The 26,879-nt window shown below is 54.4% G+C and overlaps 1 protein-coding gene across 12 annotated transcripts in view; it reads left to right on the top strand.

Annotated features, from left to right (window-relative positions):
• The window catches only part of GRB10 (growth factor receptor bound protein 10), a 190,752-nt gene that overhangs the window by 147,972 nt on the left and 15,901 nt on the right, over positions 1-26,879 (top strand). For all 12 annotated transcript variants that reach the window (XR_007148069.1, XM_047840106.1, XM_047840116.1 and 9 more), the window contains 10 exons: positions 3,655-3,811; positions 11,663-11,778; positions 13,222-13,290; positions 14,181-14,318; positions 15,163-15,273; positions 17,648-17,746; positions 19,880-19,957; positions 20,802-20,918; positions 21,877-21,943; positions 22,163-22,250. Coding sequence is in view for 11 of the 12 variants with exons in the window: in XM_047840106.1 (XP_047696062.1) it covers positions 3,655-3,811; positions 11,663-11,778; positions 13,222-13,290; positions 14,181-14,318; positions 15,163-15,273; positions 17,648-17,746; positions 19,880-19,957; positions 20,802-20,918; positions 21,877-21,943; positions 22,163-22,250 (1,040 nt within the window). In the remaining variant the exon portion in view is untranslated. The remainder of the gene's footprint in view (positions 1-3,654; positions 3,812-11,662; positions 11,779-13,221; positions 13,291-14,180; positions 14,319-15,162; positions 15,274-17,647; positions 17,747-19,879; positions 19,958-20,801; positions 20,919-21,876; positions 21,944-22,162; positions 22,251-26,879) is intronic.

Raw genomic sequence — 26,879 nt, 5'->3', positions numbered from 1 at the left:
AGATGAGGAGACTGAGGCCAGGCGGGGGGTGGGGGGGGGTGTCGTTCACTGTGCACAGCTCGTTAGTTCCACAGCTAGTTAGCAATGAAGCCGGATTGCAGCCTGGTGGTTCCAGAGCACCCCGACCCCCCTTTGCCAAGGGAGGTTGTAAATGATGCTTTCACATCCTTTATTGAGCACTGTGCTTTTCACTTGTGATTGACTCTCCCAGCAGCGGCCACAGCACAGAGAGGAGTGTGAGTCTCAGCTAGTGAACACCCTGTCTGAGGTCACAGAGCCAGGAAGTGGCTGAACCAGGCGGCCACGGTGGGGCTGTGCTCCAAGTTCACCCCCATCCTGGCATTGCCCACCTGGACAGGCTGTGCCTGGGAAACCCGAGAAACTTCTGTATCCCGCCCCGTGTGAGATGCTCGAACCCATCTCGGGAGTCTCAGCCTGCTCCCCGGAGCCCTTGACCCAGGCCTGTGCACTGAGGGCTTGTTTGCTTCTAGAAGGAGCCCCAGCACGGCCCAGGTGGTGACTGAAGAGTGTTTGCCACGGCGCAAGAGGCCCCTTCAGCTGCTGGCTTTAGAAGCCATGGTGTTAGGCGGCTGGCTGTTGCACGCTTTTCTTTGTGCCTTGGTATTCGCCGAAAGTGCTCTCACCCCCAGCTCCAAACGTGTGCCCAGTGGGAGGTTGCTGGGACGTCCAGTGGCATTCTTGCGCTTTCGGTCTCGGGGGTTTATTCTGTCTGTGGTCCGCGGGCTCTCGTGTGTTTGAGAGGTGGCTGGGGCGTGCCCTGTCAGGGTGGAATGGGCAGCCTGGGATTCGAGATCCTGTCACTGGACTACTGTCTCTTTGTCCCTGCCGCAGGCTTGCCTGTCCCAGGCCTGCCATCAGACCTTCTCTGGGATTCTGAAAGCCGTGGACTTGGCCATGTGACAAAGCACATCTTAGCTTTTAATACTGAGTCTGTATATCAATCTCCGAGGGAGGGGGTAAAGGGGAGGTTGGCCATGGAACAGTAGAGAGAAGACGAATGAGTTTAAAGAAAAATGCATTCGGGGGGCTCCTGGAGGCTCAGGTGGTTAAGCCTCCGACTTTGGCTCACAGTTCATGAGATCGAGCCCCGTATCGGGCTCTGTGCTGACAGCTCAGAGCCTGGCGTCTGCTTCAGATTCTGTGTCTCCCTCTCTCTCTGCCCCTCCCCCACCTCAAAAATAAATAAACATTTAAAAAAAGAAAAGAAAAATGCATTTGGGCTGGAAAAATTAAAAACTAAGGCCATCCCTGTTTTCGGCCAGGAAAATTGATAAACAGACTTGAACATAATTGGGATTTTCTAGAGAAGCTGATGTTGACAGTAATTGCAGAGAAACTCTGGCACTGAGGAAAGAGGTTTATGCCCCAGCTGGTTGTGGCTGTTGCAGAGCTTGTCCAGAGGACTTAGAGGCAGTGCAATTAGCATATTTATAGGGGATTGAATGGATCCATTTGTATTTTCTAAATTGTTTAACTTTTATGTTAATGTGTTTTGTTTTGTTTTTTCATTTGACCTGTAGACAAAGCCATGTTTTCTTTGTTTAAATTAAAAGTTGTTTTTATGGGCTCCGTCATGTCAGCTGTATTTGCATATTTCATCTGTTCTGTGGAAGTGTAACTTCTGTTGAGTGAAATGTGAACCTCAGGAAGGAGATGAGTAGATTTCCTTCGTGTGCCTTGCTAGCTTGTCCCTCAGTCCCGATTGGCTCCCCACTGGGGATTTCTCTGGGGTGGCCCAGAGGTGGCAGGCAAGGTGGTGTCCCCAGGGAACCCCGCCTCCCGGCTGACCCAGCCTTCCCTCCTGGTGAGTGAGCTTCTGGAGGGCTGGGGACAGCCCTCGTGAGACCTTGCAATCCCTGTTCTGGCTCCTGCGTTTACCCCCTTGTAACAGGGACTTGGCCCCACGCACGCATCCTGTCCTGCCAGACAGAATTTGCACTTGGGAAAAAGGACAGAGAGGGAGCAAGAGAGTGGCAGCCACTTTGTCAGGACCAGCTGACATTCAGAGACCACGGTGGGGGTGGCGGAGGGGCGGGCTCCTGCTCCAAAGTTGCAAGGGCCTTGGAGTTGGCGGGACTCACATTTCTGAGACTTGGCAGACAGGCCGGGATTCAGGGAACACGCGCGCTCCGGCTCTGGGCGTCCTGCATATCGTTTCACTGTCATGGGAAAACAAGAGCAGGGCTCTCTCTGGCTCACTGGCCTGAACGTCCTGCATCCTCCTCACCGGCACTAAAGTGGGGAGCCCGTTGGGGGGCAATTGATTGCATCAGGCTCAGAGAGGGACCTGATTGGTCTGCCCAGCGTGGCTTGATTCACTACCTGGAGGACCGAGCTGGAGACAGCTTGGCAGGAGCCCGCCCAGAGACAGTCCCCCAGCTCCCCTGCACGGCCAGCCATTGGTGGGACAGCCCTGGAGGGGCCCAGCCGGCCCGGGACAGCGGAAAAGCCGCTTTCAGGACACAATCAAACTCCCTTTCAGGACACAATCTCAATTTAAAATGCCATCTTGTTCTTCCGACTGCTTTTTTCATGCCGTTGAGGTAAGATTTTGTTTTGAAGCATCACCTGTTTCCCCAGAGGTTGGATCCCTATCCCTGCCGGTCTGCAGCTGGGGCAGAGGATATTTACGACCCTGGGCATTTCCGCCGGACTGTCCCTTTGCCATGGAGCTATTCATTTGTAGCGGCTTCGAACAGTACCTGTCTGGCTGGCAGTTTTGTAGGGGGAAGGGGACAAAGAATTTTCTGACCTGGTTCCGACTGTGTGCCCTTCTGTTTTGGATTTTGAATTGCAACATTTTCACGTTAATTTCTGTCAACGCTTCCTGAGCCTTAGGAACATGACTTAGGCGGCGTGTGACCGGGGGTTGGCCGCTGCACCCCATACGCTGCGGGTGGACAGCAGGTGGAGTCATCAAAAGTTAGGCTTTGGGGGCGCCTGGGTGGCGCAGTCGGTTAAGCGTCCGACTTCAGCCAGGTCACGATCTCGCGGTCCGTGAGTTCGAGCCCCGCGTCGGGCTCTGGGCTGATGGCTCAGAGCCTGGAGCCTGTTTCTGATTCTGTGTCTCCCTCTCTCTCTGCCCATCCCCCGCTCATGCTCTGTCTCCCTCTGTCCCAAAAATAAATTAAAAAAAAAAAAAAAAAAATGTTAGGCTTTGGGATGCTGCGTTTGTGTTTGCAGTTGGTTCACCCATGGAATGTCTCACCCTGAGACCATCAGCAGTATTTGAAATGAGTGCTGATGCTCCCTAACACCAGAGTTTGAGAAACACTCGGGCTTGGCCGCCTGCTGGGTCTCCTGTGAGGTGTCCTGGCATTTTAAGAATTTCCTGTTGTGACCTTACATGCCCTGCTCCTCCTAGTTGGGGCTGTTGTGAACACGTGCCCTGCCCCTGCAAAGTTGGGGTGAGGGGCGAACACGTGCCCTGCCCCTCCCAGGGTTGGCAGGGGGCACATTTGACAGGTGGCCCTCCAGGTGCACTGTCGCGGGTGGCTACCCGCTGCTCCGAAGGACAGTTATACATGTGTTGGAACACTGCTGTTCTCACCTTTCCTGTTTTACTTTGGTCCAGTTTTTCCTCCTTGAAAAGCCGAGCTGTTCCTCTGTAAGCGTCCCCTTTGTCTGTTGCAGGATGTTAAAATCTTTAGCGAAGATGGGACGAGCAAAGTGGTGGAGATTCTGGCAGACATGACGGCCAGAGACCTGTGCCAGCTGCTGGTTTACAGAAGTCACTGTGTGGACGACAACAGCTGGACGCTAGTGGAGCACCACCCGCATCTGGGACTAGGTAGGGAGCACCTGGAGTGCCCGCCGTGCGGTCAGACGAAGCCAGTTGTGTCCCCCCCACCCCCAGCGCCCCTGCCAGTCCGGCGAGCTGTCTGTCTGCCGTCTTCTGTCCCCCCAGTGCCCCTGCCGGTCCGGCGAGCCGTCTGTGTGCCGTCCCTTGTCCCATTGCACCCCTGCCTGTATGGCGAGCCCTCTGTGTGCGGTGTCTGCCCCACTGCACCCCTGCTGGTCCGGCGAACCGTCTGCATGTGCCATCCCTTGTCCCACTGCACCCCTGCCAGTATGGCGAGCCGTCTGTGTGCCGTCCCTTGTCCCACTGCACCCCTGCCTGTATGGCGAGCCCTCTGTGTGCAGTGTCTGCCCCACTGCACCCCTGCCGGTCCGGCGAGCCGTCTGTGTGCCGTCCCTTGTCCCACTGCAACCCTGCCTGTATGGCGAGCCCTCTGTGTGCGGTGTCTGCCCCACTGCACCCCTGCTGGTCCGGCGAACCGTCTGCATGTGCCGTCCCTTGTCCCACTGCACCCCTGCCAGTATGGCGAGCCGTCTGTGTGCCGTCCCTTGTCCCACTGCACCCCTGCCTGTATGGTGAGCCCTCTGTGTGCAGTGTCTGCCCCACTGCACCCCTGCCGGTCCGGTGAGCCGTCTGTGTGCCGTCCCTTGTCCCACTGCACCCCTGCTGGTCCGGCGAGCCGTCTGCATGTGCCGTCCCTTGTCCCACTGCACCCCTGCCTGTATGGCGAGCCCTCTGTGTGCGGTCTCTGCCCCACTGCACCCCTGCCAGTATAGCGAGCCGTCTGTGTGCAGTCCCCTGCCCCACTGCACCCCTGCCGGTCCAGCAAGCCGTCGGTGTGCTATCCCTTGTCCCACTGCAAGCCGTCTGTGTGCCGTCCCCTGCCACACTGCCGTCCCCTGCCACACTGCCGTCCCCTGCCGGTATGGCGAGCTGTCTGGGTGCCGCCCCTTGTCCCACTGCACCCCTGCCGGTATGGCGAGCCGTCTGCGTGTGGTCCCCTGCCCCCCCAGCACCCCTGCCGGTCCATTGAGCCATCTGCATGCCGTCCCCTGCCCCACTGCGCCCCTGCCGGTCTGGCGAGCTGTGTGCTGCCCTTACCAACCACTGCCTGTCTGTTTCTCCAGACATTCCACCATCCTCCCTTGCAGCCCTCCCCCACCTGATGCTTTCAGAACCTTACTCTGGGGTGGTGGAAGCAGCCGCTCCCAGGGGCTCAGACACAGCAAAACGGGTCTCTCTGTGCTTTAGCTGCACATCTGTGGTCTGGGAAGGGCAGCCAGGGGGGGAGGGGGCCTTGGGGGAGCCTGCCCCCTGCACGCTCCTGCCATTGCTGTGCAGAGAGCAGTTCCTCCAGCTCCCGGGAGTGGGGGGCCGCAGTGGTGACTGCCTACAGGTGGGCACGGGAGACCCAGGGGAATCCAGGGGAATCTGCACATCACAAAGTAGCCGGATCCAAGTTGGAACGTTACAGTGCGTTTCTGAGCTGGTTCGCAATGTTTGCACCGAGTGCAGGCACGCTCGCTCACGTGTTGTGTGGAGAGAGCGTGGGAGTATTTCGAAATACGTACTCTGTACAGAGCTCACTGAGGTTTTGGGTGTGGTGGACTTCTTGCTCAGATGGTCTGTTGCAGGTAACGAAGCTTTTCGGACTTACGTTTAAACTCTTACTGGATAAAGGGTGGTCCTTGAAAAATCATGGGCACATATGTCAGACCAGAATTTTTGTCTAAATCAGCAACTGTATCCCTTCCGTGTGTTGAAGGAGAGAAAAACGACACAGATCATCAAGTTCTTCCTGTGGTTCTAAACTTTCTTTCTGGAAGATTAATAAGCCAAATGTACTTGTTTTATTTTTTAAAGTTTATTTTGAGAGAGACAGAAAAAAAAAGAGAGAGCGCAAGCAGGGGAGGGGCAGAGAACGCGGGGCAGACAAAATCACAAGCAGGTTCTGCACTGTCAGTGTGGAGCCTGGCGCGGGGCTCAAACCCACAAACCGTGAGATCATGACCTGAGCCGATATTAAGAGTCAGGCGCGTAGGGGCGCCTGGGTGGCTCAGTCGGTTGAGCGTCCAACTTCGGCTCAGGTCATGATCTCACGGTTAGTGAGTTCGAGCCCCGCATCGGGCTCTGTGCTGACAGCTCAGAGCCTGGAGCCTGTTTCAGATTCTGTGTCTCCCTCTCTCTGCCCCTCCCCCGTTCATGCTCTGTCTCTCTCTGTCTCAAAAATAAATAAAAACGTTAAAAAAAAAAAAAAGTCGGGCGCTTAACCAGCTTAGCCACCCAGGCACCTCTAATAAATCAAATTTAACCTTCTAAGTCTGGAATGTTCCTGTAAATGAATAGTGTTCTTTGAAATGACACTATACAATCAAAGCCTAGATGATGCTGAGTAAATTTGAGTTGGCGTTGTTTTATGTCACTGTGTTTTAGCCCCACCATGCTACCCAGTGTGCATCTCATAAGGATGCTCTCTGATTTCTTTCCCGTTTCTGCCGATCTTCAGTGCACTTTGGACACCAGCTAAAACTTTCTGTCATCTCTGGCAGCCTCCTCCCGCCGGGTGCCTTGACTGGTAACACGATGCAGCTGGTGACACCGTCATCAAGCTCCAGTGTGAGACATCCATGCAAGGATCCCACAGGGGTCTGATAGGGCCACCAGAAGCATCTATAGACACACAAGTAAACAGTACTTGGAACCCTGCAGTGTGTATGTCCACATGCACACACGCACACACACGGAATTAACTTTAAAAACACGTCTGTGTAGTCGGACCCAAATGTGAATACTGTTGAAAGCCCATTCCAAAGTCTGAATGCTCTTAATTTGAAAGGATTTGTAGGGGCGCCTGGGTGGCTCAGTCGGTTAAGCGTCCGACTTCGGCTCAGGTCATGTTTTTGTGGTCCGTGAGTTCGAGCCCCCCATCAAGCTCTGTGCTAACAGCTCAGAGCCTGCTTAGGATCCTCTGTCCCCCTTGCTCTCTCTGCCCCTCCCCCACTGTTTCTCTCTCTCTCTCTCTCTCTCTCTCTCTCAAAAATAAATATTTTTAAAAAATTAAAAAAAAAAAAAAAGCAGCTGGAGTGCCTGGGTGGCTCAGTCGGTTGAGCGTCCGACTTCGTCTCGGGTCATGATTTCATGGTTCGTGAGTTCGAGCCCCGCGTCGGGCTCTGTGGTGACAGCTCAGACCCTGGAGCCTGTTTCAGATTCCGTGTCTCCCTCTCTGTTCCTCCCCTGCTCATGCTCTGTCTCTCAAAAATAAATAAATGTTAAAAAAATTTTTTTAAAAAGAAAACGTGGTTTTCTTTTTTTTCTTATCATGTATTGAGAGAGAGAACGACTGGGGGAAGGGAGAGAGAATCCCAAGCAGGCCCCGGGCTGTCCGCACAGAGCCTGATGCGGGTCTCGAACTCACGAACTGTGAGATCATGACCTGAGCTGAAATCGAGAGTTGGCCGCTTAACCCACTGAGCCTCCCAGGCGCCCCTAGAAAAAGTGGTTTTCTAAATGCCTGTGCGTGGCTGCTGCCCTTGGTGGCCCCCGAGCCGGGGCCAGCCATCCAGTGTTGGCAGGGGCATCATACTCGGGGGTGGGGGTGGGGTTAGCAGGTGCAGTGGCTGCCCGCTGGTACCCAGCAGGGATCTGGCTGGATTTCGCTGTTCTGAGCCACGCTCACACCAGCCAGGTGTCTGTTCCTGAAGTCACTTAGGACTCAAGGTAACGGTTTGAAAACCTGGGGAGGAGCCCTCACCGTGGGGGGGCAGAGCCCTTCATGATGGGTGATCTCGGGGAAGCCCGTTCTGTGTCTCAGGACTCCCAGCTCCAGCGAGCCCCTCCCTGCATGTGAACTCTTAATGTCTTAGCATCCCCCCCCCCCCCCCCCCCCCCGCAAAGTCCTGCCTGCCTGCCTGTTGGACGTGTTGTGGCTTCGGTATTTCGTGTAGAGCTCTCAGCCTTGCGAACGCTGTCCCTGACCAAGGCCACTCAACAGCGGCCAAGTCCAGCTAGAGGGGGCCGGTGCCGGGCAGTTGTTCTGGAAGGCACCGCCAGGCCATCTGCCCTGAGCCGGTGAGCTGCAGGTGTCCAGATGTCACATGCAAGGGATGCAGGGAGATTTAACAGCCAGCCTGCAGCTGTATTATCGAGTAAACTATTTCTCATTCATTTTTTTATGTGTTTATTTATTAGAGCAGGGGAGGGGCAGAGAGGGGGGCAGATGGCCGACCTGAAGCGGGCTCCGTGCTGACAGTAGAGAGACCGATGCGGGGCTTGATCTCTCCAACTGTGAGATCACGACCCGAGCTGAAGTCGGGTGCTTAACCAACTGAGCCACAGACCATTTTTGAAAGGAAGTTTATAAAACTGGAACTGGGGCATGCAAAACGGCAGCTTGGCGTCCCTGTGGCATTAAGAAAGTGACTTCGGGTAAACCGCATCCCTGGGAGGGACTCTCGCACCCAGGCCCTGAGTGACCACAGACATCAGACAGATACGACCAGGAGAGCCTGGACCTGACGCATGCACAGGGAGGAGAAGACCGCTTCTGTGAATTTCAGGGATTTGGGGGTTTCTGTTGTTGCGCGAGTCAGGTGAAAGCCCTCCAGGACAAAGCACGAGCTCTGTCTTTGCGCTGTTGACAGCTCCATGCTTGTACCTGGCCAGGCAGGAAAGGTGTGGCAGTCACCCTTTGGAGGCATCGGCCACAACAGGGGCGCTGACATCTGGATGTGGGGACAGGTGTCGAAGGAGAATCCACAGGCATCTTCAGCCCTCGGTGCTCAGAAGGGCCTTTGAGGGCCCATCTTTCCCATCTCTGTCTCCTTGTGGTTACACCGCGAAGGTACCAAAATGATGTCCTTTCCCCACTGAAATCTGTATGTAGAAGGAAGGCGTCTTATGGAGTGTATCCAGACATCAGGGCTGTTTTCTGTGGTATCTCCCTAGTGACCTTGCAGCCCCCGAGTCCTGCAGAGCCCCAGGCAACTCTGCTGTCTGGGGTGGGTGGGCTGTGCCAGCTGTAGACACAGAAGCGGGGCAGCGAGGAGGATGTTGACACCAGCCAGGGCGGGAGGCTGAGGCTTCTGCTAAGGAGTCACGTGTCCATGGCACATCTTAAGGCACATCTTCCTTCTGTAGTAGGATCTGCCTTTTTGAGTTGCCTGGTCTCTAAATACTTTTCATGTGGAGTAGGGGGGTGGTGTGGATGCTGGATTTAGTGTCAACTATTCGAAAAAGACTTGAATCTCCTCTGAGGAATGTCTGACTCTTCCATTTGCACAAAAAATCCTTTGACGTGGGGACGCCTGGGTGCCTCAGTCGGTTAAGCCTCCGACTTCGGCTCAGGTCATGATCTCTCGCGGTTCATGGGTTCGAGCCCCGTGTCGGGCTCTGTGCTGACAGCTCAGAGCCTGGAGCCTGCTTCCGATTCTGGGTCTCCCTCTCTCTCTGCCCCTCTTCCACTCACTCTCTCTCTCAAAAATAAACATTAAAATAAAAAAAAGCAAAGAATCCTGTGGGGGTGCTCTGTTGAAACTTGGCTTTCCAATTTTATTTAACGCCATTATGATTGTATGAAGTTTATAGATGGCAATGTGATTAATAGAATCCCCCGATGTGGTTTGAAAATACCTGTTTTTAGAATCAAGGTGAAAGTCAGAACTGGAGCAGAGGGGTTTGAACTGACGTTGTTGCGGTGGCTTTTTGACAGCTGGGAACACTGGCATGTGGACATCCAGCGGCAGACGGAGGAGGCCAGATGGCTCTTGGGTCTCTGGGAAGGGGGTCACACGCAGTCTTCCTAGCCCCCGCTGTCCCAGGGCTCCGGGCGCCCGCCCTGCGGGCTGGAGAAGGGAAACCTTTGTTTTCACCTGTGGGTGCCCGAGCCCTGCTGGCGGCACCAGAGTGACCCAGAGAGGCACGTCCCCTTCAGTGCACATGGGGTCTCTTCTCCCCTCATCCCGGCTGCCCTGGGCCCCACCACCGAGGATGCAGCCCAGTCTGTGTGCAGCTTTTCCGGGATCTTGCCCTGGTGGGATGCGGGGAGGCAGAAAGAGGTTGTCGGGGAGGACAGGAGCCTGTGCGTGTGTGTGTCCACGTGTCTGTGTGTGCACATGTGCCCCTTAGAGCTGCTGCCTCCCCACTGCTCCTCCCGGGCGTCTTCACGACTCTGCAGACAAAATGCTTTTGCTTTGGATCTCGGCATCGGTCTTGTCCTCCCTCAGCCACGGCCCCGCTTTTCTATATTTCCTTATTTTACCTGGTAAAACATTCCGATTCTGTAAACCTATCTTCAGCTGCTTTGGGGTGGTTGTTTCTTTTGTCCCTGTCACTACAGAAATGGTTTTTTCCGCCCAAACTTCGAAACAGAAGTCACTAATTTGTTTTGTACCAGAAAAATCCGTTTTAAGTGGATGCCAATCTGAGCCAATCCCTTTTTTTTTAAAGTACACGTAGTGGTTGTGATTGCACGCTCCAGCCGGGCGTTGTTACATCATAGTGGAGGCTGAGTGTGCCCCTGTGGGCCCATCTCCGGCAGCTACCACAGGCTCGAACCTGTACACGGATGGGTTCTTCCACATTTGACTCAGAAACGCTCTGACTCCAGACTTCATCCTTCCTGCAAGGGGAGACTTTTCTCAGGACTCCACTCTGACCGTGGGAAAGGAGGAAGGCGCTTTGGAGGACCCGCGTACCCCTTTTGTGTCATTTAGTAGCATCTCGTGCTCTGCCATTGTGGCATCGATTCACGCCTCAAGGCTGCCGTGGATTTGCTCTGTTACATGTCCCATTATTTTCGTACGGTTGGTTTCCTGTCTTAGGAGACACGTGGGGGCCGGGGTGACCACCATTGGGACAGGACGGTGCCACGTGCGGTTCTCTGTGCGCCACGTGGAATCAGTGTCCATGAAGGAAGTACCTTTCCAGGTTGATAACGCTGCAAAGTCAGGCGGTCTGAAGTGCGTGTGTGTGTGTGCGTGCGCGTGTGCTTACGCACCTGGGCGCACGCTGTGTATGATGTGTTTTCCTCCCCATCCTAATAATATAATCTCGTCTCTGAGATCAGCTCCGGGATGTGGTTAGCATGGGCTTCAGCCTTCAAGGGAAGTGGGTTCAGACAGACTGATGGCAGTAGGTCCCCTCCTGCATGCTCTTACCCGACGTCATATCTGCCCACCGAGCTTCATGACATCGAAAGCATTGCTACCCTTCTGCTTTGTGCCTCCCCTACCCCACCCTCCTCCGGTCCCTCCTGCCATTCCCGGTCTCTGGGTGTTCTTTCTCCCGGTTATTATAGTTCACGTTCTTTACGAGGGTTGAAATTTCCTAACTTAAGGGCAACGTCGTCACTAGGGTCCTCATTGACTCTCTCAACTCTCGCTGATGCCAAATTGAGAAGAAATATATAAAAGTAAGGACTGACTTGACCCCTCACGCTGTACCTACCTGAGGACCTCTTGTGCACCTGGCAGTGCATTAAAGAGAGATTTAAGTATTTTTAAATGTTTTAAATGTTTTTGAGAGAGAGGGAGAGCTCGAGCGGGGGAGGGGCAGAGAGTGAGGGAGACAGAGGACCCGAAGTGGGCTCTGTGCTGACAGCAGCGAGCCCGACGCGGGGCTCGAACTCCCACACCGCGAGATCATGACCTGAGCCGAAGTGGGACGCATAAGCGACTGAGCCCCCCCAGGTGCCCCACAGAGAGATCTAAACTTCATTTAGTCCTGGACTTCCTTGCTCACAGTGCGGGAAGGGGAACAGGACGCTAACGAGATTTCATAATTGGTAGTCAAGCCAGCTCCCAGCTTGTGCCTGTTTTGTCTCACACGTACGTTTTTCCTCTGCAGAAAGATACCTGGAAGACCACGAGCTGGTGGTCCAGGTGGAGAGCACCCTGGCAAGTGACAGCAAATTTTTATTTAGGAAGAATTACGCAAAATACGAGTTTTTCAAAAATCCTACGGTGAGTGTCTTCTCTTCGGGTCCGGGGTCTGGGACTCGTGAAATCTTGTGGCTGATGCTTGGGATTGACAGCAGCCGCTGCTACAGGGGTAGCAGATGGGTTTGGGAATCCGAATGGCTATTTCATGGAGCAATCCACACCCTACACTTCATCTCTGGTGCTCTAGCTACATGCCTGCGTACTGGCCGGAGGGAACCGGCGCCTTCCTCCACGGTAACAGAGGAAAAGGGGGTGAGCCTCCCTGGGTCGGGAGAGACGAGACGCTGCTTTTCAGCTAGAGCAAAAGTTCATGGTTAGATTGGAGCCAATCGGTGAAATACGCAGCATAATAAAAACTCAATGCTCTCCGCAAACAGCAAATACTGCCGTGTGGTTTGTGGAGGAATGCATTTCCAGGCATACTGGGCTGGTCTCCTCCATCTTTCTTTCCTTTTTATTGGGGGGGGGAGGGGCGGGGGGCACTAGTCCCGTGAGGTATCAGCACCGGGAGACCCGTGCCTGCCACAGCATGTGCTCCCGTCCCGAGTCACGAGGCCGAGCAGCCGTGACTCGGGCAGAAGACCCACCGTCCGCTTCTGGCTCAGGTGGTTTAGATGCTTTTTTTGTTTGAAAGTTAGAAATTTGGTAACTAATTCTGCATAATGCACCAGAAGAGACTTTGTCGCGTCGCTGTGTTCCTCTGTGAGTTCCGAGGTCTCTGTCTCATGACGTGCACTGAGTTCCACTGCGTGGTGGCCCTTCGCCACGGTGTGCACTGTGAGGCAGGAGTCCACGTTGAACATGATGGATACTCCACAATCCTGAACTCACCATTTAAGGAAACAGTCCGACCTTTCAAAGCAGGTGCTTCCATCGTGGGATAAGGGAGAAAGAAGGACTGTGTTTTGTTTTGTTTTATTTAATTTAATTTAATTTAATTTTATTTTATTTTATTTTATTTTATTTTATTTTATTTTATTATTTTATTCTATTTTATTTTATTTTACTTCATTTTGTTTTTATTTCATTTTAATTTCATTATTCACTTTTATTTTTTTAGTTTTAAATTTTTTTATGGTATTTCGTTTTTTGGAATGTTTTATTTATTTTTGAGAGAGAGAGAGAGAGAGACAGACAGCGTGAGTGGGGGGGGGGGGGAGGGCAGAGAGAGAGGGGGACACAGAATCCAAAGCGAGCTCCAGGCTCCGAGCTGTCAGCACAGAGCCCAACGCGGGGCTCGAACCCACGAACCATGGGATCATGACCTGAGCCGAAGTGGGACACTTAACCGACTGAGCCACCCAGGCGCCCCTTTCTTAAATTTTTTTTTTTTAACGAAGGACCATCATTTTAACTACAGATGGACGTCCGCGTGCCCTCAGGAACGTTTGCAGAACTAGCGCACCCGTGAGGAAGCTTCTCCCCACTTTGCCACTAACCACGACTGTTTTCCTGTTTCCTTAGAATTTCTTCCCAGAACAGATGGTTACTTGGTGCCAGCAGCCCAACGGCGGTCACAACCAGCTGTTGCAGGTACTGGGCAAGGAGAGGCTCACCGGAGCGGGTCTGGGTGGAGGTCCCCTCGCGCTGTGGCGGCAGTGACTCTAAGGACCTTGACGGGGCTGCGCTCGTCACCCCCGCTCGCCGTGGCCCCTGCTGGCGCTCAGAGCAACCAGCGTGAATGTTGCCCTGGGAAGCGTGTGCACCGCCAAGCTCCCTCAAAGCGAAACAAGCACTCGTAGACAGGATAAGCTCCCTCCGGATTAGAAGCGGTGGGAGCGGGAGGGCAGGAGTGAGAAGCCTCGGCTGGCGGTCTCCTTGAGGCTCCCGGATCAGGCCACCGCCCTGGGAATCTCTACAGACCTGCTGAGCCCACGTCACCGTGGAAAAGGACTGGGCTGCCAGAAAACTCTTTGAAAGCTAGCGTGTTGTTCGTTATACATGCTTTTGTCCCTGTTCACTGCCCCTGTGCCTCCTGAAGTCTGTTCCGAGAAAACTTGGCCTTCCCGCGGCCCCTTCCCGGTGCAGGGAGTCCCCGGGGTCCCTTCACCAACGGCCGGTCCTTCCGGGGATGTCGGGAAAGCGAATGTTATTGCCGCCGTGCCCCCAAAATGTGTCCATCTACAGCGTATTAGGTGAGAGAATACAACACTCACAAAGGCAGCCAACGCTGTCCGGGTGGCATGAAGTAGAAAAGAAAGGCCCGCTCGCTCCCATTGTGTTTCAATACTAATTATGTTTCCCGCCACAGCCAGTAAGGCGGGGTTTTTTGGTGTTTGAAAGGGAAGCTGCCCTTTGAGAACGCTTGGTCGGACCAGAAAAGAGCGTTGTGCCGATTGACAGGATGTCGGGATGTCAGGGAGGCCAGTGGGACACATCTGCCCGAATTCTCCCGTGGCAGCGTTGCCTGACTTCTTCCACAGAACTTTCTCAACTGCAGTAGCTGTCCTGAAATTCAGGGGTTTTTGCACGTGAAGGATCTGGGGAAGAAGTCGTGGCGAAAGTTGTACGTGTGTTTGCGGAGATCGGGCCTCTACTGCTCCACTAAAGGAGTGTCAAAGGTGAGTTCGTTGTTGGTTTTTTTGTTTGTTTCTTTTAAATGTTTCTTTTGAGAGACAGAGGGAGGGTAAAGGGCAGAGAGAGAGAGAGAGAGAGAGAGAGAGAGAGAGAGAGAGAGAATCCCAAGCAGGCTTCATACTGTCAGTGCAGAGCCCGGTGCGGGGCCCAAACTCACAAACCATGAGATCGTGACCTGAGCCGAGATCAAGTGTCAGACACTTGACTGACTGAGCCACCCGGGCGCCCCAAAGGTGAGGTTTAAAGCCGCCACCGCCTCCGTCACACCAGGCCAGCAGGGTTCGCAGTGGACACGGCTTCGCTTTAAAATGTGCCCAAGGCCCCTCCAAGCTCGTATTGACTTGTGAAGCGAACTCTGAGCTCCTGGCCCACTCGTCTCCCTCGGAAACCAGGCGACAACACAGACAGCAGCACCCCCTCGCTGCGCCCCCGGCTGGCCAGCCCCGGCCCCCTCTGTGGCTTGGGAGCAGAGCGTCCTTAGCGGCCTGAGTCCCGGGAAGAGGCTGCCTCAGTTTCCAGAGTTTGGAAGTTAGCCTCCAAGGTGGCCGTAAGGACGGCCGCCAACCTAATACGTGCTAATACAGGAGGGGGAGGGGCTGGTGGGACCCCAAGTGGGAGGGGGGGTTGTTTGGCGAGGGCCGGGTGGGTTTGGTCCTAACTTAGCGCTTACTTTACACGATGGTTGCAGTCTGTAGAGCGGCAGAGGGGAAAGAGCCGCATTGAGAGCGTGCGCAGCCTGCCCTCTGTTGAGGAGCACGTGAGAACGTTCGCTCTTGGCCGTGCCTGAGACATTCTCCCCTGTGAACCTGACGACCCTTTTTTTCCCAGGAGCCCAGACACCTGCAGCTGCTGGCGGGCTTGGAGGACAGCAGCATATTCTCCCTGATCGCCGGCAGGAAGCAGTACTGTGCCCCCACGGACTATGGCTTCTGCATAAAGGTAGCCTGCCTCTCCCACCCCCCACCCCCCGCCCCACACCCCCGCACCCCTGTCCCGTCCCGGGGCTGCCACACCCTGATGGCATCCCGCTGGAGACTTGGGAACTAGCCAACAAATGCTTTCCTTGGTGGTGGGAGTTTTTGGTTTATTTTCTAACAAACAGAGGTTCCCAGTGGATTTATCCATCCCTCTGTGCTTATGGTGTGTCAATCCTTGGGTAGCTAGCGGCTCAGAGAAAAGTAGGGAATATGATGGATAATGCGAGTCGATGGGCTCAGTGGCTTAGTGACCCACCGCCCATCACTTGGGTGGCCTCCAGGGTACCGAGTGAGCCAACACTTTCTGTATGAGCTTCCAGTCACCAGGATGGTATGTGTGCCCACAGCCCTGACCTGCCTCTGTGCACATGTGTGTGAGAAGACACTGTGTGTGAGAGGACATATTGACATATATTTCCACATGTGTATGCACACACACCTCTATGAGAACACACAGAGGTACACACATACGCTCAGATGCACATACACATATGCACACACCTACATGAACACAGACATGCACACACAATACACGTGCACACACACGCACCTACATCGATACAGAGATGCACACGCATGTATATATGTACACATACATACGCACACATACATACACTCATACACAATATGCACGCACAAATACACATGCACACCTACATGAATACAGATATATCCACACACGTGTACATAGGCACACACAAATACATGTGCGCACACACATGCACACCTATCGATACAGATGCACACACATGCATATATGTATACATACATATGCACACACAAACACACATGCACACTCATACACATGCACACACACACACACCTATGTGAATACAGGTACATGCACACACACATGCACATGTACAAGTACACGTACACACACATGCATATACATACACCTGCATATACACACACAAACACACGTGCACACTCATACACAATATGCACGCACAAATACATGGGCACACATGTGCACACATGTACTATGCACACACATGCACACCTACGTGAATACAGATACATGCACACACAAGTGTACATGTGCAAACACAGACATGCACACACATACATATATGTACACCTGTATATGCACACACAAACACACATGCACACTCATACACAATATGCACACGCACGCACACCTACGTCAATACAGATATCTGCACACACGTGTACATGTGCATGCACAAATACACGTGCACACACATGCATATACATACACCTGTATATGCACACACAAACACACATGCACACTCATACACAATATGGACATGCAAATACACGGGCACACACATACACATACTGTGCACACACAAGTACACATGCAGGCATGAGCATACATGTGCACATGCACACACACCCCTGGTGAGGCGGTGGTGATGTTGGTCATCTTACGGTAGCGCTGTTTCCCACACACTCGCTGTGCACTGGGTGCTGTGCTCAGGGTCCCCCTCCGTCTTACTGCATCTTCCCAGGTGCTCACAGGTAGGACCTGCACCAGCCCTGGTGCTCACGTCCGGTCGCCATGAGTGTGCCTGGAGTCCCCCAGCTGGGCTGACCTCTGAGCCAGATTTCCACGCCGTCCCGAGGAGAGGTCAGGGAGCAGGGGGCGCGTTGCTCCCTAAAATACCAGCTGCTGCTTCACCCGGTGAAGCTTCTTGGGGTCGCAAGTAGTAGGAGTCCTAGGGCCCGAGGTGCGGGGGAGGCACCGGGAGGGCTGCAGCGGGGTGGGGGTCCATTGGAACTCAGGTGGTCGGTGCCCCTCCCTTCCCCCGGCTAGCACCTGCAGCGGTTGCCCCCATCGCCAGGTAAGCCCTGCCTCTGCGTGGGTGCACTTGCCATCCCTGCACGGTGGCAGCTGTGACGGTGACCCCCCCGCCAACCCCAGGCCACTCGTCCACCCCAGTCCCCTTCTCTGGGGTGACACCACCCTCACTCTCTGGGCTGCCCGTGGGGCCACTCAGATATGCCCTCGGGGGCTTCTCCCCTCGCTGGCTGAGCCCCGCAGGGGCGCTTCCTCAGCCGCCACCTCGGTGTTCCGCACATCTTTTCATCCGGGCTCTCCTGTCAAATCCAGCCTTCCCTCCACAGAGTAGGATGCCCCCTTGTCCCTGCGGCCACCGCCTTGGGAGATTTGCTGTCCCGTGTCTGTTCTCTGAGACTCCCTGTTGGAGGGTGGCTGAGCCCTCAGCTGCGCGATGGGGGCCAGGCGGAGGCGCCCTCTCTGGTGACACCTCCTGCCGCTGCCCGCCGTGTGCATACAGCCCTGCTGTCACACGGGCACGTTCCACACTCGCTGCGTCAACGCTCACCGGGTCATCGCTTGCCTCCTTCAGCCCAACAAAGTCAGGAGCGAGACGAAGGAGCTGCGGCTGCTGTGTGCCGAGGACGAACAGGGCAGAACTTGCTGGATGACGGCGTGCAGGCTCCTCAAGGTGCGTGGCGAGTCCTCCCAGCGTCCTGGCAGCCTGGCGCGCCCGCACGTCTGTCCGGACAGGGTCTCGAAGCTTCTCACAGATGCTTCACGTTCAAGAAGTCGGAGCCAGGGCGCTTGTGTGGCTCAGTCAGCTCAGCGTCTGACTGGTGACTTCAGCTTAGGTCATGATCTCGCGGTCCGCAAGTTCGAGCCCCGCATTGGGCTCTATGCTGACAGCTCAGAGCCTGGAGCCTGCTTTGGATTCTGTGTGTCTCTCTCTCTGCCTCTTCCCCGCTCACACTCTGTCTCTTTCTCTCAAGACTAAATAAACGTTAAAAACATGTTTCTTAAAAAAATTTTTAATTATTAAAAAAAAATAAGAAAAAGACAAACTAGTTAGACCTATAAATCAAAGAGAAGTCGTTCCAGTGAATTATTGGAACTGCGAGCAGTGTTGGGGCCTCCTGAAGAGAGAGAATGTACGTTTTCTTTCTTTGGCCTTAATTTCATGATCTTTTTATACTGTTTTGAAAGGGATCCTTAGATCATTGATTTTAAGGCTTAACGTTCTCAACTGTGTTTCAGACTAGAACTCTGCCTCTTAAATTCTAGCTTAGTTGCTGTTTGTCACGTTTGTGTAATTACTGGGTTCAAAACTAATACGTACATACATGTACATGCACACTGCACACACGTATCCGTTTAGAGAAACACATATGCACATGCACACGCGTGTGCGTGTTATTAGCTCAGACAATGTCAGAGTAATTTACGCCTTCTTCATATTGATTCTTTGGTCCTTCCGAATTATTATGCTTTATTATCTGCATGAGGACTTCCTGCCTCAAAATCTGACCCATATGACATTATTCTCGCTACCTCAGTGTTTTCTGCTTAGTGTTCACACGGCTTTTCTCTTCCCCTCGTCTCTGCTGCCTTTCCGGGTCCTTACACTTAGAGCTTGTCTCTGTTACAAACATAACGTAATTGACTTTCTCCTCTGATAATCGTCATGTTCTCATTGGAGTGCTTGTTGGGAAGCATACATTTCGATTATTAATATTTGTGCTTAAGTTCGCCACTGACTATTTTCACTTCGTCCTACCAGCCTGTCTTCTCCATTAAAAAAAAATTTGGTTGGGGGGGGGGGGGGGCCAGGGGAGACTCCTCAATTATTTTTATTTCTTTTTTTTTTTTTAATTTTTTAAAGTTTATTTTGAGAGAGAAAGGTAGTGCGAGCAGGGGAGGGGCAGAGAGAGAGGGAGAGAGAATCCCAGTCGGGTTCCGCACTGTTAGCGCAGAGCCTGATGCGCAGCTCGATCTCACGCACCGTGAGGTCATGACCAGAGCCAAAATCGAGAGTCGGAGGCTTAACCGACTGAGCCACCCAGGCGCCCCTATCCGGCACTTTTATTCTGGAACCGAGGACACACTGTAGGGTTGGAGCTGGGAAAGCGTCACCCACCCTGCAGGAGACAGAAGGGAAGTGCAGCCCTCTTGGTAGCCTTGTCCTCACCTGCCCCTTTTCCTTGCCTGTGTGGTGGGAGCGGGGAACTGGAGCGTAGGCTGGACGGCCGCAAGCGTGGGGGACCCTGCTTCTCGCCAGGGCACAGGCAGCGTGACCCAGCAAGCCGGTCGGGCAGTGAGCCTGGTGCTTGGGAAGAACGCCGTTGGGAACAGGTTGTGTGCCTTCGAATCCAGATTCCTTACTTTACCGGGATCCTGAGCAACTTGCCTCCCTTCCCTGTTCACATCTGTTGTCAGACGGGGACAGAGGACACATTCCCTAAAAGCGAGAGTCTTGAACGAGACAGCAGCATAAAGCCTTTGGGACCGTACTTGGCCCATAGCAGCATTCAGTAGGGTTCACTGTTCTCAATTGATTACATCGTCACTGCCTGCTTATCCCTTGCCCAACAACATGAGCGAGCCAGTCAGCCACTGGCGTCTGGGGGGTGGGGGGTGGGGGGTGGGTGGTGGTGACAGTTACGCAGGACCCAGGCAGTGTGCCGCATTGCGCGTGTGTCTGTCGGCTCACAGAGGCAGCTGGGGCACCGCTCAGCACTGCCCTTCACCACCATGGGTTTGCCGCGTTCCGGGGCTTGTGGGGCTCACGCGGCCCCTGTGACCGACTCTGGCCTTTCCTCCACAGTACGGGATGCTCCTGTACCAGAACTACAGGATCCCGCCACAGAGGAAGCCCCTGCTCCCCTCCTTCTCAACGCCAGTGGTGAGTCTCCGGAAGGCATCACAGTGCTTTGTACCCAGATGGTTTCAGGCGAGGTTGCCTGGAAAAGCTCCAGAACGAGCCCGTGCACCTCAGGGAAGCTGGTCTACACCACCCATTCCCCTGCCCGGAAGGCGGATCTTGTCTTCTCGGCAGCGTGACTGCTGGGGACCGACCCCCCGCCCCTCCACCATCCTGCATGCCCCCGAAGCCTGTTCAGGGAGGTGACTCTGTTCAAGCGGTCAGAGACTGTCACCGGCAACGTCCGGCTCTCACCCCTGTTCAGCCGTGGCGCCCGTGGGTGCTGTAGACCGTTATGCGAGAACCTTCCCTGGTGGGAACCTAGAGATCATCGTGAACGTCCTTGTTCCCGGGACATACTCCGCTTCCCAAAGTGCAGGAACGACTTGGTCCTCTCCAAACCCAATCTTAAAGCTCCTTCAGGTCCGTGCCTGGGAGACGTCGTAGGTCACAGGGGGGTCCGCGCCTCGCCCTGAATCAGGACTTGGTGTCTGCTGAGGGCTGAGCTCCCCATGGCATTCCCACCCCTTGATGTGTCCTGGTCCGGGCAGGTCACCTGTGAGGGACCCCGCAGTCCAAGCTCTTTGGCACCCGCAGCCTCACCAGCGTCATTAGAGGCCACAAGGGGACTGGAGCATTTCTCCTTCTCCTCAAGAGAAACCAAAGCCGTCCTTAGCTCCAGAGTGCCCCCCACTTCCGAACCCTGGAGTGGGGAGGCGGGACATTGCTGTCACCCTTTCCTGGCCACCTTTAGGACGGTGTTGCGTTCCCGTGTGCGGCTGAGGCCTCCTTCCCTACGTCGTAGGAACTTGCCCTTTCCTTCCAGCGCAGCGTCTCTGAGAACTCCCTCGTGGCCATGGATTTTTCCGGGCAAACAGGAAGAGTGATCGAGAACCCGGCCGAAGCCCAGAGTGCAGCCCTGGAGGAAGGCCACGCCTGGAGGGTAAGGGCAGGCCCCCTTGTGCGTGGCACCCCCCGCTGGTCTCCCCAAAGAGTGAGTGATCCTCTCTGGGGGTGTTGTCAGGGGAGGGGAGGGCGGCCTCTGAGGCTCAGATGGGGGTAAGCAGTTGGCGCGTGGGGTCTCCTCTGCATCCCCAGCGCCCATGCGCCCCACTGGCTCCCAAGGAGGCGAGGGACAGGAGCAGAGCCCTGTGACCTCTTGGGTCCTGCTCGGAGCTGCTCTTGCTGGTGGGCGGTCTGTGGCCATGTGTGGGCAGCACGGAGCCCACCCTGATGAGGCCGACACGTTGCACATCGTGGCTCGGCAACTAACCAGCTTCGTGGCCCCGGACGGTCTCCTCCCTTGAAGGCTCACGTTCTGACTTCCAGAAATCAGAACATCACCCTGACTGCAGACTTTCTAAGATTTACACACAACGTGTGAACCATGAACCCGCCGCTCTGGCTCAGAAAGTTCCGTGAACCTGAGCTTCAGAGCGTGTGGAGAACTCTCCGGAGCCCGTGTTTCCAGGCCTGCCTGAGTTCAGTGGCTCAGGCTTTTTTTTCCCAAAACTTACCAGGAATTTCACTGCGTGTGCCTTCCGAATCCCCCGGGATGCTTCTGTTTTTAAAACTGTGGTCAGGGGTTGCTTGGGTGTCTCCGTCGGTTGAGCAACTTGGGCTCAGGTCATGATCTCACAGTTTGTGGGTTCAAGCCCTGTGTCGGGCTGTGCTGGCAGCCCAGAGCCCGCTTCAGATCCTCTGCCCCTCCCACACTCCCACTCTCTCCCTCAAAAATGAACAAAAGACATTAAAAACAAAACAACGGTGGTCAGACACGGAGGGTGGCAGGTGGCTGTTGCTCCGTGGTCATCCTTCCCCGCCCCAGGTGTGTGTTCTCAGTGGCTGGCGGGCTGCATCCGTCCACTGTCTTAGCGCTAACATGGGCATTTCTTCTGCAGAAACGGAGCACACGGATGAATATCCTCAGCAGCCAAAGCCCCCTCCAGCCGTCCACCCTGAGTACGGGTAAGCACAGCATGCCAGTCTGGGACTTTTCCTCGTAAAGCTCCCATTCTCCCACCTCCACCCCCCGAGCTTCTCCAAGCCTCCAGGCCCTGCGGGCACCACGAGTTGTGCAGCCGTGGGCATCGGGCCCCCACGCCGATCACGAGTGCACTGTGCCTTCACGGGAGCCATTCTGTGGACGGGCCAGGACCCTCCCCTCCTCTGTCTTCCCTCCCACAGTGATTCATCGGACACAGCACTGGTTTCACGGCCACATCTCCAGGGAGGAGTCACACAGGATCATTAAGCAGCAGGGGCTGGTGGACGGGTAAGGAGGCGCCGTCCGGGAGCGGGCATCTGCTGAGGTTTCGTTGTGCGAGCACGTATTTCTCAGAGATCTGGGTGGTGGGAAGTCCTTACAGCCTCCTGTGAAAGAGGAGGTGTGGCTCAGGGTCAGCGTGTGTCGGGCCCAGCACAGCCAGTGAGTGTGGCAGAGGGAGGATCACAGCCCATCCTGTCCGCCCATCCATTACCAAGTTCTGCCTCTTGGCGGAAATGCAGACAGAGAACACGGCCAGTTACTATTTTTTGGGGGGGTGGGGGGTGGGTATTTTGAGAGAAAGCATGTGAGCAGGGGAAGGGCAGAGAGAGAGGAGAGAGGGAATCCCAAGCAGGACCTATGCCGTCAGCACAAGAGCCCAGTGTCGGGACTCGATCTCGCAGAACCGTGAGATCGTGACGTGAGTTGAAACCAAGAGTCAGACGCTCGACTGCCTGAGCCACCCAGGCGCCCCACAAGCCAGTTATTTTTCACTAATAAAGCAGCGGCAGTGGAAGAAAAATAGTTTTGCCCACCCCTTTCAGTGTGTGCATTTTATCAGCCAGCTCGTGCCGAGAACAAACAGCCACAGACTTTGGTGGCTTCGAGCCACAAAGATGTACCGTTTCTCACGGCGGGAGTCCGTGGAGCCTATCCTCACGTGGGCCAGCCGGCAGGGGGCAGGGGGCGGGTGTTGCTATTGGATGGGGAGATGGGCACGTGTGCCAACGGGTTAGCCTGGGGTCACTCACACTGGAGCCCTCACGGGGTTCCCGGGAGTACGAGAGGTCAAACCCCAGTGCACAAGTACTTTTAAGGGCTAATATCCCATCGGCCGTGGCACCCCCCCCCCCCAGTCTTGCTCAGCATGGCTCTGGTTTCCCTGTTTTTCCTCTTTTACAAGTTTTATTATGGGAATTTTAAAAAGTTACCCAAGGGAGAAGAGTATAGTGAGCCCCCACTTAATCCTTGTCTGGTTTTATCAGTTCGCTAATTTCAGCTTGTCTGTTTCCCTTCCCACCATTGTTGGCTTCTCTTCTACTCCTCCTCCCTGGGTCCTTCTGGAATATTTTAAAATTAAAATCCCAGACATTCCACATTTTTACCAGTAAACGTAGTTAGTGTGTCTCTAAAAAATAAAGACCTCTGCCTTTTGACACAGCCACAAAATCATTGTTACCCTTAATGCAATAAACAAGAATTCCTTAATATCATCTAAAATCCAGTCTGGGTTCAAACTTCCCTAATTGTTGCCAAAAAAAAAAAAAAATCCTCTACATTGAGCTGGTTCAAATCAGGACCAACAAATTGCCTTTGGTTGCTAGATCTTTCGGGTCTCCTCAGACACCACCGTCTCCCTCTGCTTTTCTTCTGTGGCTCTTTCTCGCGTGTCTGTGCGTGGGAGGAGCGGGTGGGTTGCTAGCCGTGCACTTGTGGTTCCTCAGATACCCTCTTCTGTCTCCCTTGTTCCCTGTCACGCGGTAGATGGAGCAGCACGTGAATGCACGTGTGTGTGCATGTATGTATCTATATGCCTTTGTGTGGTAGTGTGTGTGTGTGTTTATACCTGTGTGTGTGAATGCACGTGTGTATGTGCATATGTGTGTGTGTGTCTATATACCCTTGTGTGGCCGTGTGTATGTGGGTACCTGTGTCTGTGAATGCACATGTGTGTGTACCTATATGTTTGTGTGCGTCTATATGCCCTTGTGCGGTCATGTGTGTGTGTGTACCTATGTGTGAATGCATGTGTGTGCGTGTTTGTGTGTGTCTGTATGCCCTGGTGCGGTCGTGTGTGTGTGTGTGTGTGTGTGTGTGTGTACCTGTGTGTGTGAATGCACGTGTGTGTGCATGTGTATGTATGTGTCTATATGCACATGTGTGTTCCTGTGCACCCAGATACACAAAATGTGTACGTGTGTATATGCGTGTGCACGTGCCTGTGGGCAGGTGTATGCACGCACTCTCACGCCCCACCAACCCGCAGACTCCTGCAGAGGGCGAGCTCCCTGCCCCCTTCCCCTCTGCCCGCAGCCCACCCCACAACCTGGAGAAGGATCTTTCCAGGGGCAAACCTACCTGTGTCTTCCCCTCTGCTAAAATACCCCTGGCGGCTCGTGTCATTTCCTGCAGCATCTCTGGCTCTGTCCCCGACCCTCCCCACCCCTACACCTCCGCAGCCCCCGGTCTCCACCTCCCTCTGTCTGTACCCCACTCCTCCACTGGCGGAAGGAAACTTCTTTGTCCAGATTTGAGTTCTTTGTAGCTTTCCCTTCCCCCAGGGCAGAGAGAGGGGTCCCGTCCCGGGGCTCACGCAGCACTGTTCAGAGCCCTAGCAGTGCTCGCCAGCCACAGAGGAATCGTCTGTATACACCTCCTCAGATTTGACCAGTGCCCCTGTCGATCCTGGAAGCCAAGGTTCGTCTGTGGCTTCTGCTAGCTGTGTGACCCTGGGGAACCTGCTGACTTCTCTGTGTCCCACTTTCCACATCATGAAACGAGGACAGGGGCGCCTGGGCGGCTCAGTCGGTTGAGCGTCCGCCTCTTGGTGTCGGCTCAGGTCATGAGCCCGAGGTCGTGGGATTGAGCCCCGCGTCACAGTGTGGGGCCTGCTGGGGCTTCTCTCTCTCCCTCTTCCCCTCCCCTGCTCACATTCTCTCCTCCTCTTTCTCAAAGAAAAAAAAGAAAGAAATGAGGACATTGACAGGGTCACCGTTGGGGCTGAATGAGTCCATGTGTGCAGTGACCGTGACCGTGCTGTGACCCAGATCACGGTCAGGCCCTGGCACAGCCCGCTAGCTCCTGGGTCTCCACGAGCACACTGGTGAGCACATTTGAAGGGGCTCCCCGCTGTACCTTGTCCTCACCACGTTCCTCTCTGTGCTGCGTTCAAGACTTCCTGACCCGGCCACGTGTCGTGACACATAGTCTTCTCCGCGGCCTGTCTTTACGCAGGGTCTGGGGTTTGCTGGTGGCGATCACTGTCCCCTCGGGCTCCCACGGGCCGTGCGCTGTCGTGCACGGGTCCGTTTTCCCGGTGGCCAGTCTCCTTGTCGGGGCTGTGGGACGGGCATCATGGAGCTGATCCGTGGCAGGTCTGGGAATCTTGCGGACTCCCAAGCCACGCGCTTTTCAGCCCACAGGCTCTGAGTTAGTAATCACTGCCGGCAGGTGGCTGTTGGGCATGACCTATAAAACCCAAGCCTTTGGGGTCGCCTCAGGATTTCCCCGGGTCAAGCCCAAACACAGGCAGTGGGACAGTGCCCGTTCCCCTGGCTACTCTGGGGCCACGAAGTGACAGGGAGCTAACTAAGGTGACAGAGACACCGAGCTTTCCCTGTCAGACAGCCTGGAGCCCTAGAAGCTCCTGGGCTTCTCCCAGAAGGATGGATTCTTTGGAACGAAATCACCCCGAAAGCAGATCTTTGACGTAGACCAAGAACAGGGTGTGCAGCTCTGCCCAGGGGAGGGGGTAGGCCCCCTGGCCCCCTCGAGGTGCTGTGTGACGCCCACACCCCACGTGGGTCCTGCGATTCTTAGCACCATCCCCCCCTGCCCACCCCTCGAGTCGTGGGACTCAGCTCTGGCTGGCGTCTCCCAGACGGTGTTCTGAAGAACATGCCTTCTGGAAATTCTAGAACACAGGGGTGTGTGGTCCAGTAAGACTGGAAAACAGGTGTGCGTGGTCCCCGTAAGGCTGGAAAACTGAGCTGGAGCCCCCAGGTGCTCACAGTGAATGTTCCCATTTTAAAGGCTCTGAGAAGACCCGTAGTAAAATAAAACATTTACTTGCTTTTTTAAAAAAATACTAATTTTTGAGAGAGAGAAAACATGACCAGGAGAGGGGCAGAGAGAGAGAGAGAGAGAGAGAGAGAGAGAGAGAGAGAGAATCCCAAGCAGGCTCTGCACTGTGAACACAGAGCCCGACGCAGGGCTGGATCCCACGACCCTGGGATCATGACCTTGAGCCGAAATTAAGAGTCGCTTAACTGACTAAGCCCCCCAGGCGCCCCTTCTTGGCCTCTTTGATACAGGACTTTCTAGTCTAGTTAGCTGCTTTCCGTCTTAACACTTCAGTCTGATGATGGCTTCACTGGTGACTCAGAGTTTGGTTTTAATACCTTTGAAAAGCAGGCTTAGGTCCGTGTCACTTGGATGCTGGCGTTGGGACATTTTTCTCTTCCTTTCTCAGGTGCATTAACAGTCTTTGCAGCCACTGCCAGGCGTGCTCATGTGAAAGCAAAGACCAGTCCTTCTTTGTGCTTTTCTGATTTGTATGTGTTTTTTTTTTTATCTTGAAATAAATTCCAAATCGTGGAAACGTTGCCAGAGGAACGTAATGAATTCCTGTACGCGTTTTCTCAGATTCCCCAGCCGTCAACACGGTGGCCCATTTGGTTTATCATAGTCTCTCTCCTCCCCTCCCTCCTCCTTTTTTTGTCTGAACCATTTGGGAGTAAGTTACAGCATGATGTCCCTTGTCTCCTACTTATCCCAGTAGGAAATTTCTAAGAACAAGGACTTGTCTTATTACATAACCAGAGTACCGTTAGAAAAACCAGGAACTAGGGGCGTCTGGGTGGCTCAGTCGGTTAAGCGTCCGACTTCGGCTCAGGTCATGATCTCTCAGTTCGTGAG

The sequence above is a fragment of the Prionailurus viverrinus genome, chromosome A2 (assembly GCF_022837055.1).
Source record: "Prionailurus viverrinus isolate Anna chromosome A2, UM_Priviv_1.0, whole genome shotgun sequence".
NCBI lineage: Eukaryota > Metazoa > Chordata > Mammalia > Carnivora > Felidae > Prionailurus > Prionailurus viverrinus.
The sequence above is the reverse complement of the archived record's forward strand: the minus strand, read 5'-3'. Positions and strand labels throughout refer to the sequence as shown.